The sequence below is a fragment of the Micropterus dolomieu genome, linkage group LG06, assembly GCF_021292245.1.
Source record: "Micropterus dolomieu isolate WLL.071019.BEF.003 ecotype Adirondacks linkage group LG06, ASM2129224v1, whole genome shotgun sequence".
In the NCBI taxonomy this organism is placed as follows: Eukaryota; Metazoa; Chordata; class Actinopteri; order Centrarchiformes; family Centrarchidae; genus Micropterus; species Micropterus dolomieu.
In genome coordinates, this window is record NC_060155.1 from 25,422,504 (window position 1) to 25,439,229 (window position 16,726).

General features: G+C 42.2%; 1 protein-coding gene across 1 annotated transcript in view; it reads right to left on the minus strand.

Moving 5' to 3' along the window:
• Window positions 1-10,761, minus strand: part of xkr4 (XK related 4) — a 21,934-nt gene extending 11,173 nt beyond the window's left edge. Inside the window, exon 1 of the mRNA XM_046052988.1 lies at window positions 9,601-10,761. Within this exon, the coding sequence (XP_045908944.1) occupies window positions 9,601-10,295 (695 nt within the window). The 5' untranslated portion in view covers window positions 10,296-10,761. The remainder of the gene's footprint in view (window positions 1-9,600) is intronic.
• Between the last annotated feature and the right edge of the window lie 5,965 nt (window positions 10,762-16,726).

Sequence of the window (16,726 nt, forward strand, 5' to 3'; positions counted from 1 at the left end):
AAATGTTGGACAACTGAAAAGTATGAACATGAAAAGTATGAGCATGTACAGCACTCAATACTTAGTTGGGGCTCCTTTTGCCTGAATTACTGCAGCAATGCGGCGTGGCATGGAGTCCATCAGTCTGTGGCACTGCTCAGGTGTTATGAGAGCCCAGGTTGCTCTGATAGTGGCCTTCAGCTCTTCTGCATTGTTGGGTCTGGCGTATCGCATCTTCCTCTTCACAATACCCCATAGATTTTCTATAGGGTTAAGGTCAGGTGAGTTTGCTGGCTAATTAAGAACAGGGATACCACGGTCCTTAAACCAGGTCCTGGTAGCTTTGGCACTGTGTGCAGTCCTGTTGGAAAATGAAATCTGCATCTCCATAAAGTTGGTCAGCAGCAGGAAGCAGGAAGCATGAAGTGCTCTAAAATTTACTGGTATTCATTGACTCCAGCTGCAGTCCACTCTTTGTGAATCTCCCCCACATTTTTGGATGGGTTTTGTTTCACAATCCTCTCCAGGGTGCGGTTATCCCTATTGCTTGTACACTTTTTTCTACCACATCTTTTCCTTCCCTTCACCTCTCTATTAATGTGCTTGGACACAGAGCTCTGTGAACAGCCAGCCTCTTTAGCAATGACCTTTTGTGTCTTGCCCTCCTCGTGCAAGGTATCAATGGTTGTCTTTTGGACAGCTGTCAAGTCAGCAGTCTTCACCATGATTGTGTAGCCTACAGAACAAGACTGAGAGACCATTTAAAGGCCTTTGCAGGTGTTTTGAGTTAATTAGCTGATTAGAGTGTGGCACCAGGTGTCTTCAATATTGAACCTTTTCACAATATTCTAATTTTCTGAGATACTGATTTTGGGGTTTTCATTAGTTGTCAGTTATAATCATCAAAATTAAAAGGAATGAACACTTGAAATATATCAGTCTGAGTGGAATGAATGTATACATTATACAAGTTTCACTTTTTGAATGGAATTACTGAAAAAATCAACTTTTTGATGATATTCTAATTATATGACCAGCACCTGTATAGCCTAAAACAATGCTGTTGCAGAGGTGCATTGGGGGTTGTGAGCAGCCAGGCTGGACAAAGAAAGATCCTGATAGTGATATAGGCCCATTCAGGACCATTGACCAATTTTGAGATGAAACCCAAAATTCCCCATCCACTAGTGGAAAAACGGCAAACTAAGTCAGATTGTCCCATAGTGCCCTTTATCCAAACCAAAATCTTTTCCTATTGATGCAAAATAATGATTATGGACTGTATAGAGTATCACAATGCAGACAACACGTTTCAGCAAGTTCAGCAGCACATGGACCCACACACTTTGTATCAAAAAGAGAGGACCTGCACTGATTTTGCACATCTTAAAGTAGGTGTGAAAATGCACATCTAGTGGCCGTTCACATACACTGGGCATGCACGTGCCAGTGTAAACGTGAAGCAGATGGTCTATTCCGTAGTTACAGAAGATTTGGCGAAAGAATAAAGTACTACAGACAAAGAACCACACCGGATTTGCATGGACCAAGAACGAGCTGGGACTGTTAATGAATGTAACACGAGAGTTAAAAGCGTCTGGGAGTCGTTGCAAAGTAAATACGGCGACATACACAGTACAAGTGTAGGTTTTAAGTGTTATTTGCATGGTACAAAATATTTAAATAAAAATACCAAGTCAAAAACTTGTAGCATCATGTTTCTACTTTAATAAGACTTAAAAGACCCAATCAGCCAAGCCAAACGTGACCGTCTGCGTCATCGTTTCTAAAGTTCTCCGTTTTTGCCTGTCTTCTCTAAAACGCTCTCCAGAGTTTCAATACGAAAGACGGGGTTGTCATCGTTTTCTAACTTCTCTGTTTTCTCCGTTTTGTGCAGACATAGCAAGAGGCTTCTGTTTTAAAACGAAAACACAGTAGTGTGGATGGGGACACAATTTTTGTTAAACACAGTATAGCTTAGCTTTAGTTGGGGCACTCTTGTGGCCTAGGGGTTAACATGCCGACCATGAACTGCAATGGTCCTGGTTGAGGACAGAGATCTTGTTGCATGTCATTCCCTTTGTCTCTCTCCCCTCATTTCTTGTGTTTGCAGTTTTACAGTTTTACAGTCCTCTCTGGTTTCACCTCTAACCTGACTCTATTTTGGTGTGGTCAGAAGTGTGCTCTGTTGCACCTGTAACCACACCCAAAAATGAAGTCACAGTGTACAGTGTACATCACTGTAGCAAGATGAGAAATTAAACCACTGGCAGACGGCAAAAACAAGATTATCAGCTGCATTTAAGTTACTCTAACTTAACTCAACTCCACCTAATGTAACATAACCTTACCTTACCCATTTTAAGTTAAGTAACAGCTGGAGGAAACAGTGAAAGCAGACTTCAGACTGAGTGCGCACAAAATAAGGACACTCATCAAACTTGTACAGTGCTTACAAATTTCTCAAATCCTGATTTGCAGATGGAGCATGGCTTGAATTTGCTTGAATTTATTTTAATTAGCTTTAATTTGTAACACTTCTGTCTATAATAAACTTTTAGAGCTGGTGAATATCAACTTTTTTTGTGGAGACACAGAAATAGATTCTCTGCTATATAGTTTAAATAATCTGTCTGTGAAGGTTCTCCGTCATCCAGGTCATAGTTATCCAAAGAAGGTTGAAATCAAGGGCAACTGGACTTGGCTGAACATACATGAAGATGTTTCGCCTCTCATCCAAGAGGCTTCTTCAGATCTGAGTTTGAATAATAGTTTCGGCATGCAATTTCATTAGAAAATACTGGATTGCAACATGAAAATCACACACACTGCAGCTCCTGGCAATCCAACTCCAACTGTACTTCTCCAGACCTGAGGCAAGAGCTCATTTAATGAAGTGAATTCATTATTACTTTTTAGTCTGTCTGTGGCCTACATTTTTGTGTGACTCTCTCTGTCAGTCTCCCTCATTCATTTCCATTCTCTGTCTCTTTCTATCTCTGAAATATCACCAACACACGGCAGCCATTTAGCAGCGCGCTAATGGGCCGTGAAATGAAGCTCCATTGTCAATAAAGAAGTTGAAAATTAAATCTGGGCTGAGGGCATTAAAGTTGCAGCATGTCCATGGACAGATGGACCTGAGACATTTCTCACTGTGTGTATGTTGGTGCTGGTCTTTGTAAGTCTACAGATACAGATTAGACTTGTTAACCTGTCACTCAGGCTACATTTACACTGTAACTGAAGGTGTCCCAGTTCTGCCGGCTTCACTCACATCTACTGAGAAGGAAAGCCAGGTCATTCAGTCTCATGTTCAGCCTTCAAGTGAGGCCAGCATTGCCCTTTAAATGCTACTTTTTGTGTACAGTACATATTCCCCCCAACACAACTGATAGAATGATATCCATTTTATCAAGCAAGTTTTAGTAATTCTATCTTTGATATCACATGATTTCAGACCTGATTTTTAGCTACATGGTAAAACTTTTATGGCATTGGACCATTTGTCCCTTATGCCACTAGAGCACTGCACTAGAGTCTCCAAAAGTAGAATGGGAGCCAGAGCCTTCAGCTATCAAGCTCCTCTCTTGTGGAACCAGGTTGGGTTTGGGAGCCAGACACCATATACACATTTGAGAGTAGGCTTAGGACTTTCCTCTTTGATAAAGCTTATAGTTAGGAGCCCTTAACCATCCTTGATGTTGCTATAGACCTAGGCTGCTGGGAGACCTCCAATGATGCTGTGAAGGCCCTCTTCGGTCTGTTGAAAAAGGTTTTTGGTCTCCTTGGTGTTTTGTTCTGAAAGCCTATCTTTTTGGAGGTGCTGTCCTTCTAGAAACTGATTTAGCCTGTAATGTAGTTAGAGAGAGACCATCAGTGTCATCCCTGTAGTCTTCTTGGAATAGTTCCCAGTGCATGACATGAACACACTCCTGTTGGGTCTCCTCAGAGTTTTTAGACAACACCTCAGAGTCCTTGTGCTTGCTATCTGTTGTATCACCAATGGCTTGTAGACGTATCAGGTTGTGTTGTGATTCTCTGAGTGGGGGGATGAAAGAAGTATCTCACATTGAGATACAGTCTGTAGAGCGAACGGGGAGGGGGAGGCAGAGGGCGTGGCTGCCCAAGGCCCATGGTTCTCTCCAGTAACAACTTTGGACACAATCTGCCTGACTAAACATGCATTTTTGTTGATTAGTGGAATATTTTTAATAAAGTTTGTTTGATCGTGGCAAAAATGTAAGACTACAGACCACATCTGTATCTTGTACAGAGACGAACCCGAACCACTGCCAAGAGGTTCTTGTCTCTCGCAGCAAACAGCACCAGGGTGGACACTGAACGGATGTTTGTATTGTTGTTGATTCCAACCCCTTAGTACCCCCCCAATATGTTCTAATTAGTTTTGTCAGGAGTTTAGATTTCAAACAAACCAACCACAGGATTTTATGATAACAGATGTTGGATTTTAGCATTATTTCAAAAGCTAAACTACTAATAAATTCATCAGCTGATTGTGAAATCTGTTCGATCTTATAATTGATCTGTATAATAATAAATCACTGCAAATAATTTGGTAACCAAGTATGCGCCTCAGCGTGGGTTTTTTCCCTGATTAATAAGTTCAAAGCTGTTAAAAATGCTGTGCTTGTACTCAGTGTACTTTATCCGTTCATTAAATCCATTAAAAAGTGTGTGACAACGATCCCACAGTAATGAGCCCTGAATCATTACTGTACAAGACGCTTCTTCTTCATCCTGTCTCTATGTCAACATTCATAACATGCGGTTGATTTGCAGTCTAAAAACAATAATAATGCTTCTAATCAGTTATTTCTTTGTGAACTCTTTGTGATGCCAAAGAACAGAATTATTCACATCAGAAGCATTAAAGTTAAACTGTCACTTTAAAAGTCACTGGAATTTGAATTCCCCACGTCAATCAATGAGTTACATGTCAGTTTGATAATTTGATGTTTACTCCTCTTGGTTTGTTTGTAACAAGTCTAGTATGAACAGGAGCTAAAATGCAACCATGTATAACAGGGTTAGGGTTAGTTGAATAGGGTTAGAGTAGGGTTGCTGAATCTCAAGAAATGGTAGGCTACTTTTACTAATTGTAACAATATATTAACGATTCTTAATGTTCATAAAATATATACTGATCATTTATCACTATTGATGAACCCCGCAAAGAATATTATAGCGTTTAAAAGCAGAACTTTAATACATTTTCATACAATTATCAGCAGGCAGGCAAAATTCGGCATAAGACCTGTGACAGTCGACATGCTGGCCAGCCAAAAGAAAGAATGCCCTTTATTGTTTATTTTTAATGCAGCAGTCAAATGTTGATTACATTAAACCAAAGTGACTGTGAATCTTTTGTTATTTTTAATGCATCCATAAAGGAAACCTGGAAACTTGTGGAAGCACTTCTCCTGTAGGTTATTTTATGAGCTTTTCACTATCAGTCAGGCCCGCAAAAATAAGACGGTAATTTACAATATGCCACTACATGAGACAGCCGATGTGTATACTGGAGTGAGAATGGCAGAGCTGGAGCATTATAAAATGCGTAGCTTAATAGTGCAACCCCTATCTGAAGTATGTTCACCTGTATAGGCAACTATATCAACATAGGAAATACTCCGTTCAAAGTAAAATTCAATAAGCTGGAGTGTTGCGCTGAGAGCAGCTGAGCATACACAGCTATGGCTCGGAAAAAGAAAGGTAACACAAAACATATTTCGAGGGAAAGCAAACGTATTGCGAGCACACGCAAAGTAGGCTAGTCTTCAAAAAAAAAAAAAAAATGATATTCCTCACTGAGCCCTTGGAGTCACCGTAATCTCCAAGTCCAAACTCAGTTGCATCATTTATTTACTTATTTCCTTTCTTTGAATAATGATAAAATGATATAAGGACTGTAAGTCTTATGCATATGTTCTGGTTTATGTTAAGAGGATTTTTAAGAAAAAATCACATTTGTTGATGTCATCTTCCTTGTTGGGAATAACTCATTTGTATAGAGGACATTATGATGTTTGACACACAAAGTTTCAGAATTGAGTAATTTTCCTTCTGTGTATTGATACATTTATGGCTTTTACCATCTACTCCATTTACAAAGCAGTAATTTCTTTTTTTGTAACTCTTGCCAATCAGCTGTATAATTCCACTAGGAAGAGCATTTACACTGCCCTTGAAAAGCAAAAAAAAGTGTAGTTTTGAAAAACACCCTGATTTTTAGGTGAGCAAAAGTGTGGGAACATGTCCCACACATGTCCCCCTGAACACGACAGGTGTTTGCTCAGCTGCTTCCTGTTGCATTGATAGTTCAAACATGAAAATGTGGCAAGTGCGTAGCCTTGGTTTTGCCATGGTTTTATAATCAGAAATGTAAACCAACATGAAGACCAGAGAACTGTCCATACATCGTCAACCACTCATCCTGCGTACAGGCTCACGGGAGGCTGTAGCCAATCCCAGCTGACATCGGGCAAAAGGCGGGGTACACCCTGGACAGGTCGCCAGTCCATCGCAGGGCCACACATAGACAAACAACCACTCGTGCTCACACCTAAGGACAATTTTAGAGACACCAATTAACCTAGTCATGTCTGGACAGTGGGAGGAAGCCAGAGCACCTGGAGAGAACCCACGCAGACAACACGCAAACTCCACAAATGCAAACTCTTGGAACGACAAAGGTTCGAACCAGTGATCTTCTTGCTGTGAGGCGACAGTGCTAACCACTGCACCACTGCGCCGCCTCAGAGAACTATCTATGCGACAAAATCAAGAAATCTGGAAGCTGAGAACCATAAACACAAAACATGAGAATAACAAATACAACAATTTGGAAAGTCTTGAAAAAGAAAAAACAAAACACTGCTTTACTAGCAACAGACAGCGGACAGGTGGGCCACAGAAAACAGCAGCAGTTGCTGAAGGAAACATTGTTAAGAGCTGCGAAGAAACCTCTAACAGTCAGCGACATCACCAACAGCCTCCAGAAAGCAGGGCTGAAAGTATCGTAGTCTACCCTTCAAAAGACCAAGATAAACCTTTATCAACGTAATGGAAAACCCAAAGTGTGATCCAAAGCACACAAGCTCATCTGTGAAGCATGGTGGAGATAATGGCAAGACAACAACCCACTGTCTATTTTTGAAAGCATTTTTACTTTACTGCATTTTTCCTGCTTAAACTTTTGCAATACCGTATGTCTATCAAAGATAGTAACACATAGACAGCAGACCTGCTTCTCATAACTCAATGCTTAAAGCTGCTCTGCGAACAGCTGCACAAAGTCACATGTTTCAATTTGAGTGAAAACTTTGCCTGTGTCACACGAGATAAGATAAAAAAGAGAGAGAATAGAGGGAAATAACAGAAAGCATTGGGGATGACGTTTTAGTCAGTAGTAATTAGTTTTTCTTTTGAATTCTGGAGAGTTATTAGATTATTATAAGAAGCTAACACAGTTCCACTGAACTACCTACAGGAAGAATGGTGCTGGATGGGTTGTATATAGAGCTGAAACAATTTGTTAATAAATCAGTTCATTTATTAGTAAATCTACATAAAACTAATTCGCAGCAATTTTGATAATCAATGTAATAGTCATACATCAAGCAAAAATGCCAATAATTCTGGTTCCAGCATCTAAAATGTGAGAATTTGTCTCTTTATATAATAGTGCATAGAATGTCAAACATTTTCACCAATTAAGCGTCCAACCATTTAATATACCCATCAGTATTTTTGCGATAATCCCTTTGCCATAAAATGAAATGCTCTACAAAAATCTTAAGCATACAGTACATCACATATCCACCCTCCTCATTCTCTACTGTGTTAACGACATCCAAATACCCAGACCACATAGACCGTCTGTTGTAATGTAACAACTTCTTAAATAAAATATTATATTGTAAACACAGAACTCTTCTCTGAAATTCTAGAAATATGATCTGTCACAAAAACATATTTCACACATTTCTCAAACTCAACTCGTCTTTTATAATCATCCAACCAGAAGAAGTCAGCAAAGATTGACATTTTACTCTCCAGCATTGTCCTTAAATCATATAGCAATAAAACATTAAATGGAGTATCACCAAAGTCACAACAAATACAGCCTTTACTCTTCAGGGAAAGCCTTAAACCAGCCAGTTTTTGTAGATAATGTGTAAGTGTAACTGTGCAGAGATCTTTGACACAAACTCTGATTCACATCAGGTGATATATTTGGGCTGCGATCAACAAATGATTGCAATTTCGATTCATCGGTTGATTATCTTTTTCAATTTATCATTTTGTGTTACAAATGTCAGGAAATGGTGAAAAAAAATGCCCATTTCAACTTCCCAGAGTCCGAGCTGACATTTTTAAATGTGTCTGACCAACAAATTAAGTTAACAACAGTATAATATAAAACTGACAAAAGCAGCAAATCCTCCCATTGTACCACTGTTGGACAAAATAGGTTTAAATTTATGAATAAACTGTCTTACAAATGTACAGGTTCACAGACATTCCAGTGCCAGAAGCATAATCTGGGGTGCTGTGATCCCAGCATGAATTAAGTGATGGTACTATATAGAGTATTACACACTACACTGTAAATGTCACAAGGCAGACTTGAAGTCCCAGGACTACGTGCAGCCCAGGACAGGTCAAGCCGACAGTAATACTTTGGCTGCAGCTAGGGCTATAGTTCCCGCTGAGGACTCCGAGGCCATGTGCTCTGATTCTGGGGGAATTGGCAGCTTCAGCAATCGACTGATGCGTCATTACATGAACGCTAAATAACTGTAAAATAAACTGTAATTACTAGCTACTTTGAAGATTTAAATTGTATTGTACTAGATTACAAAGAATATGATAAATTTTTATAATATGATGCACTGTTACAGCAATAAAAATGCCTTTCTCTCTTTGGCTGATAAATGCTTGTGTATTTACTACTTCTACTGAATAACTGGAGCATTTCTGCCACCACTGGTTACTGTCCAGCATGTGCACCACAGGGTAGGGTAAGTAATAGATCACTTCTGCTTCTCCATGAACTGTCCACTGCATGATATTTTTGTTTCTACAGAGATTAAAGAATGACTGTGGGCTAGCTGTTGTCAAATGCCCCCCTGTGAATCTTGGTTCATTCAAATTCAGGACTCCACCCAGAAGCTGTTTGGCCAAACATGGCAGTTCTTTCCAATCACACCTAAAGGGAAGATTCCCAGAGCATCAGCAGCATTCACTGCTTGACATCAGGTGTGACAGAATGGCCAGGGCCAGCTCCTTGTGTTTTTTATATCATAAAAAGTATCATTCATGTTTAGCTTGTGTTGTCTTTTGTGGGCCACTAAGGATATAGAAGAGAAGTGACCCGAAAGCCACAGTATCATATGTGTGTTGGTCCTGCAGAGGGGAGCATGCTAAAGATGGCAGCTGGTGGCCATGCTGTAGTGTTGGCCACCATGGTGCCAAGAGTGCCAACTACTGTCAGAGCTGCCCTCTGCTCATTCATTCATTTATTCCACACACACACACACACACACACACACACACGCATCATCATTGATACCCATCCCAAGGCCTCCATCCTACCTCCATATTTGGCCCAGCTGGAGGATGTGGATGACCGACTGGCCGAACCAGACGCAGAAGGAGTAGTAGGCCGTTCGTTTCCTACTCCTGTTCCCCACCGCCGTGCTCGCGGTGCTGTTGGTCGTGGTATTCTTGCTGGCGGTCGACGCCTGTCTCTGCGGCGTGGCCGGGTGGTGTTGAGCGGTAACGTCGCCGTGTGAGGCAGAGCCGCTCAGCAGCTTGTTCCCATCCATGTGGGAGCAGTCGGCAGCGGATTCCGCGCCGTCCTCGGTGCTGAAGTCGTGGACGAACCATCTGAAGCTAAACAGCTGGACCGAGAAGGAGCCCAGCACCACGAAGAAGAGCGTCAGGCCGAACCACCAGTAGTCGCGGCGGAGGTAGTAGTCAACCGACAGCCACACGTCGGTGCCCACATCGGCCAGATACACGGCCACTGCGGCTACGATCCACAAGCAGTCCCACACCGTGTATTTTTGCTGCTCCCTGCCCAGGCGAAGGCACGTCGAGTTGGAGCCTCCCCCGCCGCAGCACCGCGACTCTCCGTTGGCGAAGTCTCCATCCCCGGTGCCTGCAGAGTCGGGTTGAGCGCCCGGGTGGAGCCCCTGCACCGAGCCGGAGTGCTCCGAGTTCTGCAGAGGGGTGAAGGCCACGTCGCTCTTCTTTATCTTCAGGACCCCGTCCGATTTAGCCGCCATTATTAGAAGCTTGTAATATTACTCTATTATTTTTCCACTGCTCTTCCCCTCCTCTTCTCCTCTACCCCTGCCTCTCTCCGTCGACACCCTTCTGCGCGTCTTTCCTACTCCTCCTCCTTTCTGGGCAGGACTAGTTCCTCTACACTGCCGCCTGCTCATAATACAGAATAAAGACAAAAAAGAAGACTGAACGTATCCTCGTACTTGCTCCGATATTTTGGTCCATATCACGTTTGTTGGACTTCTCCTTCGGTCGATGTGCCGCTCACATCCAGCCGACCGGAGGGGTTTTCCGCTTTGTTTCCTCCACCTGCAGACAACCTACCTGCTTCTGCGGTTTGTCACTCTTTGCCCTTTATGAGTCCTGACGCTGAGGCAGATGTTGGGGACGGAAGTGGAGATGGAAACAGGAGTGAAGGAAAAGGGGAAAGGCTGCAGCCATCTGCCTCTTCCATGCCACAGACTGAAAACGATGACATCATCCTCACCTCTCTCTCTCTCTCTGACTCTCCCTCTCTCCCCCATGCCTTTCTGTCTCCCGGCTTACATACCGCTTGAGCTCCGTTACAGCACAGGATCCCCTATTTTGGGCAAACAAACTTACAATGAATCACGATATAAAAAGCTGGGGTGAAGCAGCCTGGAGTCCTGCAGGGTAAAGACTGGTTTTCAGCACCATGGACAGATCCTGCTGTTTTCTGTTTCTGCAGAAACTTGAACTTCATACCCTCTGAGCTTTTATCAGGTGTTTAAGCAGGTCCCCAAAACATTATGATTAATCGCACCGTCGTTTAATATGCTACTGTGCAGCACAATAAATTTTTGCAGCAGAAGGCCGCCTCTCACTCAAAACCTTCCCCAAACTGTTGCCACAGAGTTTAGCGGAATACTGTTGCTTAAAATAGCATCGCATGCTGTTAAACCAGGAAAACAGAGCCAGACCTAAAGTACACTAAACATGTCAAATACAAAGATTCAACAGTAATAACAAGCTTCCAGTCACTAGATATTCAACAGGGCAAATGTTTAAGGGAAAGCTAATCTAAAAATGCATTTAGGGCAATGCAATAACTTTTCGGGAACTGCAGTTTGTTGAAGAATTATTGTAGCCAGGTTCAGGTGTGAAGAAATTTCAGAGACTTAACATAGCATGGTTTATTGAGCCCGGCCGAGGAGATACAGTGCCAGCATACAACATGTGAACACGTCGAATGCCAACACCAAATCAGAAGGAGAACATCTTTTGATCCCTTTTGTGTTTCTGTTTTCCCCACTAGTTCCTGTAGTTTTCCCTCGTAGGTCATCTTTAACTGGCCTTAACCTAGAACAACAAATCTATCTGATGTTTAGACTCCAATGATACATCATATTGGACTCTATTACTATCCATGAGTTGTAGTCTAATCTGTGGAGTCAGTAAGTTCTTGTAAACATTCTTATAAGACTCAACCCTGCCTGGGGAGAGTAGAGAACACTGTTTTCTTCCATACCAGTGACTCATGAGTTACACAAAGCGAACATGTGCATTTTGTGGTCTGTAGGTAATCATGCAGGGGCTGGAATCACGAGTGGAGTTGAACAAGAAAGAAAAAGTTACTCTTAAAGGGCCCACGCACCCACAGTACTTCATCCATAAGGCAGCGCACAGCAAACCAAAAGTGAGAATTAATAATTACAAACACACACAAATCTACCTACACAAAATGGGGATGAAATAGAGATCTTAATAAAACATTGTACTTTGTGTTGCCGATGATCCAAAAGGATGAGGTACCTGATCATTTAGAAAGATAGTAAGTAGGTTATAGGTGTTGGTTAAAATAAGGCAGCACAGGAGGCAATGACATCTTAAAAGATCAACTATATCCAGAATATCTTGATTCGTCTCAAGATGCCCCAGCATGCGACTGTTAGAGCAATTAATTAAGTGATTCTGAGTGTTATTTAAGTGTTTCATTTTGCTGTTGTGGGACATTGTTAATCTTATATATTCTGGGCACATAGTGTCGGTTGCAATTATGATTACTAATGTTTCAAATTAAGAATAACTGTTTAATTGTCACAACACTGAAGTGCTATCAAGGGAGGAATTACCTCATGGTGTGACTCAGTAGCAGTGTTAGAGCGAGGCTGAACTACCTGAAGCAAACTGACCTGCCGCTTAAAAAAAACTTGACTCACAGGTCAAAATGAATGTCCCACTACCAAGCTCAAACCCACTCATGGGTCAGTATTTTACACCTTCCCACAATCAAAATGATGCACATGCCAGAATTCTTAGCCACACAAGCAGCACAGCCATTCTTTGTATTTGAAAATGCTTTTTTCTTCTCTTTATTAATTTTTTTCTGTGTTTCCTTTGCTACCTTCCTCTTTAATTTCTGTTCACATTCGCACTTGTTTGCCCCACCCTGATTAGTCCCACCTGTGTCTTGTTAATCACCTCTCTCGTGTGTGTGCATGTGTATGTATAATTTGTCAGGTAGTCTTGGATGATTTGGATTTCTGGTACTTAGATTTTTTGTCTGTGCCTTTTTGCTTTGCGTTTGGACTATCCTCCTGTGTTTTTTGACGCTTGCCTGCCTCTACACTGTAAGTCTGTTCACCTTTTGTTTAATTATTAAATTCAAATTTTAAACACTGTAGCAAATGTTTCTTACTACTCAGATTCCCCAGCACAGGCCTCAACACTGGATTATGTTTATAGCACACTTTTATTCAGTCCAATGTACACACACTTGCAACAAAAATCCTTCGATTCTGTTCCGGTGGTCCGGCTCATCCATGCTGGTCTTTCTTCTCACCAGCTTTGTCACAGTCCAAAATGCAGTGCCCAGCCAACCCATGCTGTACCTCCAGCATGTGTGTGCGTGTAAAGAGCAGACTAGAAGTCTGCTGAGACCCAGGACTCTACTGCATTTAGAAGGAGAGCATAATTAGTCAATGAACAACAGCTGAGGCTATTTGCTCTCCCTGGCTCTGCTCACATGAGCCACCTCTCCCTTCTGCAGAGAAAAAGAAGTGAATCTGCTGTGCCTGGTGTCTTGCATTTGGGTCTGGATCCATGATTTTCCTGTCTGTGTTTGGCTTTAAAGGGTTGGACAATGACATGCAGTTGTAGCCTCCTCAACACAACACACACAGAAATGTATAAGTATATATTCAAATATATGAATAAAAGAAGAATAAAACAGAGTATACAAAAAGATTACATTCAACTTTACTTTCACTGCACAGAGTACAAGAACTGAGACAACAAAATGCAGAGTAGCATCTAACCAGTGCAAAAAGCAGTAAAGTGCAGAGTAAATATCAGTGAGGGGTAGAAATGAGTACTCTAAGATACAGTATGAACAGTGTGACATAAAAAATGTTCAGTCTGGAGGAAGGTGTGAGTGAGGGGTATGTGGTGGAGGGGGGAAGAAAAAGTTCAGTCCTTGAGGTGTTGAGGGCCAGGTTGTTGTTGGCACATGCCACCATGTGCTGGACCGCTGCGACAGCTGTTGCTGATGAGGCCAACCACTGTTGTGCCGGTAAGTGAATGAGGGAGTAGAGGAGAGGACTCGAGAGGCGAGTTGTATGCCAGTGTTCAGGGTGAGGGTTTCAGGAGGTGGTGTTGTCTAATCTAACAAACTGAGGTATGTTTGTTAGAAAGTCCAGAATCCAGTTGCAAAGTTGTTGATGCCCAGGTTGCTGAGTTTGGTAACCAGTGTGGAGGGGATGACGGTGTTGTATGCTGAGCTGAAGTCGAACAGTTTTCTCACATTGGTTTTAACTGTTGTCCAGGTGGGACAGGGCAGAGTGTAGTGCCGTAGAGATGGTGTCCTCCGTACTCCGTACTATTTTGGTGGTAGGCAAACTGGAGGGGGTCCAGTGTGGGTTGATCCAGGACCAGTAACAGTACATAGTACATATTTTTTATTTTATTTTCAGAAAGACAGAACACATGGAACAACAATGACAACAACTACAGGATTGACAACAATAGGAACACCAACAGCCACTACAACAAGAAGAACAATAACAACAGAGAGAAAACAAACAAAACAAAACAAAAGCAACCCTAAAGAAGGAAGGGGGGGGGGGGGTACAGTGCACTTCTTTGGTAAAAATGCATACATGTCACATGACAGCACTCGTACGGTTGTTTCTAGAGGGATAGAATAATAGGTGAGTAGAAATATGGATGGCTAAACATGTTCAGTGCCATTGGGGGAAGTATCTTGGGTTAGTAAAAGCATGTAGAGTAGGCAGGTTTTACTATGGGAACTGAGCACTGATTATACTGGGAAGAAATATCTATGTTCTTCTGCATCAAGGAATGATCTTATAGTATCCCATCGTTTGCTTGCATTCATATCTAGGTCCATAAGTATTGAGGTGGCCTTTTGGAGGAAATCCTCCAACCACCGGTCTCTGGAAAGCAGGAGGGTTTCCTCACCTTTCAATTCACTATAATTAAATGTTTTTCCGCAAGGCACACAAGAGCAATCAGTCTTTGTTGCTTATCGCTTTTTTCTCCATGCAGGCAGGTATGAGAGTTCCTACTTCTCGGCATCCATTCCAGCATTGGTCTGATAGGTTCTGGTCCGTCTTTTTAAGTTTGGCAGCGGTGAAATATGCCTTATGAACTTGAAGCACTTCATGATGGTGGAGGTGAGTGCAACAGGGCGTAAGGTCGCTAGAATTCATCCTCTGGAAAGTCAGGCTTGCTGCAGTGGAGTGTTTTGGCACAAGCATTGTGAAAGTGGTTTTGAAGCACGTGGGGACAGCTGGCTGGGGTCAGTGACAGGTTGAAGACCTCAGCAACCCAGCACACCAAGGCCAGAAGCCTTACGCACACATCAGTGGGGGAGAGTGTGAAGGGCTGGTGGTCTACAAGGAGGATAAAAGCTGCTATGGGAAGGAGGTGTCTCTGATTGGTAGGGTGGTGGTAGTGGTTGTAATCTGTGGAGCCAATCCCAGCTGACATTGGGTGAAAGGTGGGGTAAACCCAGGACAGGTCGCCTGTCCATCGCAGGGCCACACATAGACAAACAACCGGTCACACTCACACACCTACATAAGGAAAATTAAGAGTCACCACAGATGTGAGATGTCAGGTTTTCTCTGTGATGCTAATTCCCAGGAACCTAAAAAACCAGCTCCTCGGTTGTGCTGACATTGAGCAGTAGGTTGTTCTTTGTGCACCACTCTACAAGATCGTTGGTTTCCTCCTGATTGGAATTCTCATTGTTGTCTCTTCAGGTGAGGGGTTGCTGTGGTGCATGTACAGCGTAAAGAGGATGGGGCTGAGCACACATCCCTGGGGGGGCTCTGGTGTTAAGCACTAGAGTGGAAGAGGTGTGACAGGGGGGTGGGGGTGGGTTGGGTGTTGAATGCTGATCTGAAATCCACAAACAGCATTCTGATGAAGGTGTTAAGGTTACAAGACATTACAGGTACAGGTAGTCAGAATCTCTCCAGGATGAAGCCTACTGACTGGTAATGATTCAGGCAAGAATCTATCATCAGTCCATTCCGACCACCACAACACACCATATGTGAGCCATTTTGCTGAAAATCTTTTTCTGTTTAATGTTTATGCCATTAACATATATTGAAATTTTATTACAGAAAAAAAACAAACAGAAAATAGTTAAAACAGCCATGTGTCTGCACTTTCAAGTTAGTCAATTGCTTAATGAGTGCATGTGCATTGAATGGTGGTATACCAAATCAAAATGGCCCTATACTAATCCTATTGTATTACATGGGATTAGCTAAGACTACAGAATGCTTCACAGCAGAAATAATGATGCAACATTGCCCTGAGCGCTCTCTGTTACTACTCACAATTGTGCTTTGTCTCTGTGCATGAGGAAATGGAGAACAAAATGTAATCACAGCTTAAAGCTGTAGTCAGTCTGCAGGATGGGCTCAGTCCACATGAACAATGTCATATTAATTAGTACTCTAGTAGAAACATGGTTGGAATGATGGCTGTGTTAATGGCAGAATTACACATTTCTGCCTGATGTATTTCTCTTCCTGCAGCTTGAAGGAGAGCCTACAGCACAACTAGGATTTATGACTTCCAAAAAATGTAAATATGAGCTTGTGAATGTAGCAGAGCCCCGAGCACTGAAACATAAATCAAGCATGAGTCCGATAGCACTGGCATATAATGTCACATGAACAGTGACATAGGGCTGCAATGAGGGACAACTGTTCATATTCAATATTGTATATTTCACATTAGGTCATAATTAAGTAACACGATGAGATTTTAAATTCAAACTCTATTGGACGTCCTCAAGGGTTTAGTAACAACCCAGCAACCAACATGTGATACTGAATGTCATTAACAGTATGTGATTAATTTTCAGTGTTAGCTTGTTATAGCTATTGTTGTGAAGAATGGTAGGGAGACGCTGTTGACCGTGGCATGA